This window comes from Echinops telfairi, unplaced genomic scaffold (assembly GCF_000313985.2).
Source record: "Echinops telfairi isolate 266 unplaced genomic scaffold, ASM31398v2 ScPeMD7_70;HRSCAF=299, whole genome shotgun sequence".
Taxonomy (NCBI): domain Eukaryota; kingdom Metazoa; phylum Chordata; class Mammalia; order Afrosoricida; family Tenrecidae; genus Echinops; species Echinops telfairi.
This window is the reverse complement of record NW_022103968.1, coordinates 19726222-19728103: the sequence shown is the minus strand read 5'-3', so window position 1 is coordinate 19728103 and position 1882 is coordinate 19726222. Positions and strand designations below refer to the sequence as shown.

Sequence of the window (1882 nt, the reverse complement as noted above, 5' to 3'; positions counted from 1 at the left end):
GGGGGGGGGATGTGCAGCCAACCCAAGCACACTAATGCCAAGTGGATGTGCCCATGCACAGAGCCAGCAGAAAGCTGACAACCTGCCTCATCACCCAGCGGGGAGAGCAGGGTTAAGGGGGAAGAGGCCACACTCCTGTCGAAGGGAAAGGAAACATCCCTGAACTCCGGCCCCCAGAGACCCCTTCCTCAGTGCCAAGCATGCAGCCAACAACTCCCCCACTTCCCAACCCCCTGAGGATCTGTTTCTTTCTCAAGAGAAACCCCTGAAATGAGGCCAGGGCTGGCCTCAGAGTAACAAGACCCTCTTGTTCCGAGAGTCACCCACCCGGCTTGGCCTTGCCCTCCTTGCACATCATTTGCTGTGGGCCACGTCTTCCAATGACTTGCCAGGGCTCTGCCCTCTAGAACGTGTGCCCTTCTGGCCTCCTGGCTTGGGAACCATTTTGCCCAGAACTGACCGTTCCGGTCCCTTCTCTCTGCTCTGACCTTGATCGCCAGCCTGATCCCTCCAGCTGTACTCCAGAGTTCCCAGACCTGCCACGTGACCTGGCCTCGCGAGCCTTGGGAGCCAGCCTGGGATCTGACGACCTAAAGCTCTGGACGGGGGAGTGCTCTGACCCTCCTGAGTCATTTCGTAGTCCGAGTTACACGGTAGCAACTTCCCAACTCCTCCGCCTCTCATTTCCATACTGTCTCGCACGGCACCTGAAACCACCTGGTCTGTGCAGAGCCAGGAGGCTCTACCATCACCTGGCTTTCTGGAGGGAAGATGCAGGCTCACCTGCCTCGGTGCAGCCAGGACTCCTGTCCTCCTAGGAAGTAATCAGACCACCAAAGGCGACATTCCCCGCCCCACGGCTCTGCCCAGTGCAGCTCCTCCCTAAGGCCTAAGGATTCCAGGGAAAGCTGCTGGGGTCAAGGAGCCCTGATGGTGTGGTGGGTTACAGACGGGCTGGGCTGCTCACCAAAGTCAGCAGCTCCGACTCACCAGCTGCTGGAGAAAGCTGAGGCATCCTATTCCTGGAGACAGTTCTAGTCTTAGAAACCCACGGGGAAGTTCAACGCGGTCCTATGGGGTCACGCGGAGTCAGAACTAACTCCACGGCAGCAAGTTTTGCTGTTGCTTTAGGCCCCGCGCTCTCCAGACGCCCTAGACTTTTCAGTTGACCGTGACTCGGCCTCTCAATGAAACAGTGAGGATGGGGCAGAGAACTTGGGACGGCTGCCCCCGCCGCTGACACCCCGCCCTCACCCCCAGCCCCCTGCCCGTCTTCTCCATTACCTCTTTGTCTGTGAGACAATCCACGTCTATCATTTTGGTCTGTATTGGAACCAAAGTTAGAGGTTCAAAGGTCAGGCTTCCCCGGTTATTGAAGTTATACTGTGGGGGGAAAAAACAGAAACATTTCCTCTTTACCTTGGTGGACCGCCCGCCACCAGGCGTGTCCACCAGAGCTGGGTGTACCTGTGAGCCAAAAATCAGTTAGCAGGTCACCGTGTTTATAGGCGCACGGAAGAGGCATGGTGAGCACAGCTGCTGCTGCCTCCAGGGAGCGGCTCTGCTACACAACCACACGTCTGGGCCACAGCACAAGCCACCTGAGAGAACCAACAGCTCCAGGCTGTGTGCCCACAGGCTAACGTCTATGGCGACGGAGCAGAAGCAGGGCAGGGCCTGGGTTTAGGGTTGGGTCATCATTGTTTTCATTTCTCAAGACTGTGAAATTTGATTATTATTTCTCATGATTCTGGGTATAAATCCCCAAAATATTTTTCAACAACCACGTGGTCTGTCTTGTCTCAGCAGACACCGGGTAACGTGTGTGTGTGTGTGTGTGTGTGTGTGTGTGTGTGTGTGTGTGTGTGTGTGTGTGGAATCA

General features: G+C 56.3%; 1 protein-coding gene across 2 annotated transcripts in view; it reads right to left on the bottom strand.

Annotated features, from left to right (window-relative positions):
* The window catches only part of XPNPEP1 (X-prolyl aminopeptidase 1), a 58157-nt gene that overhangs the window by 3144 nt on the left and 53131 nt on the right, over positions 1-1882 (bottom strand). For both annotated transcript variants that reach the window (XM_045291536.1, XM_045291537.1), the window contains exon 20: positions 1285-1383. In XM_045291536.1, coding sequence (XP_045147471.1) covers positions 1285-1383 — 99 coding nt within the window. The remainder of the gene's footprint in view (positions 1-1284; positions 1384-1882) is intronic.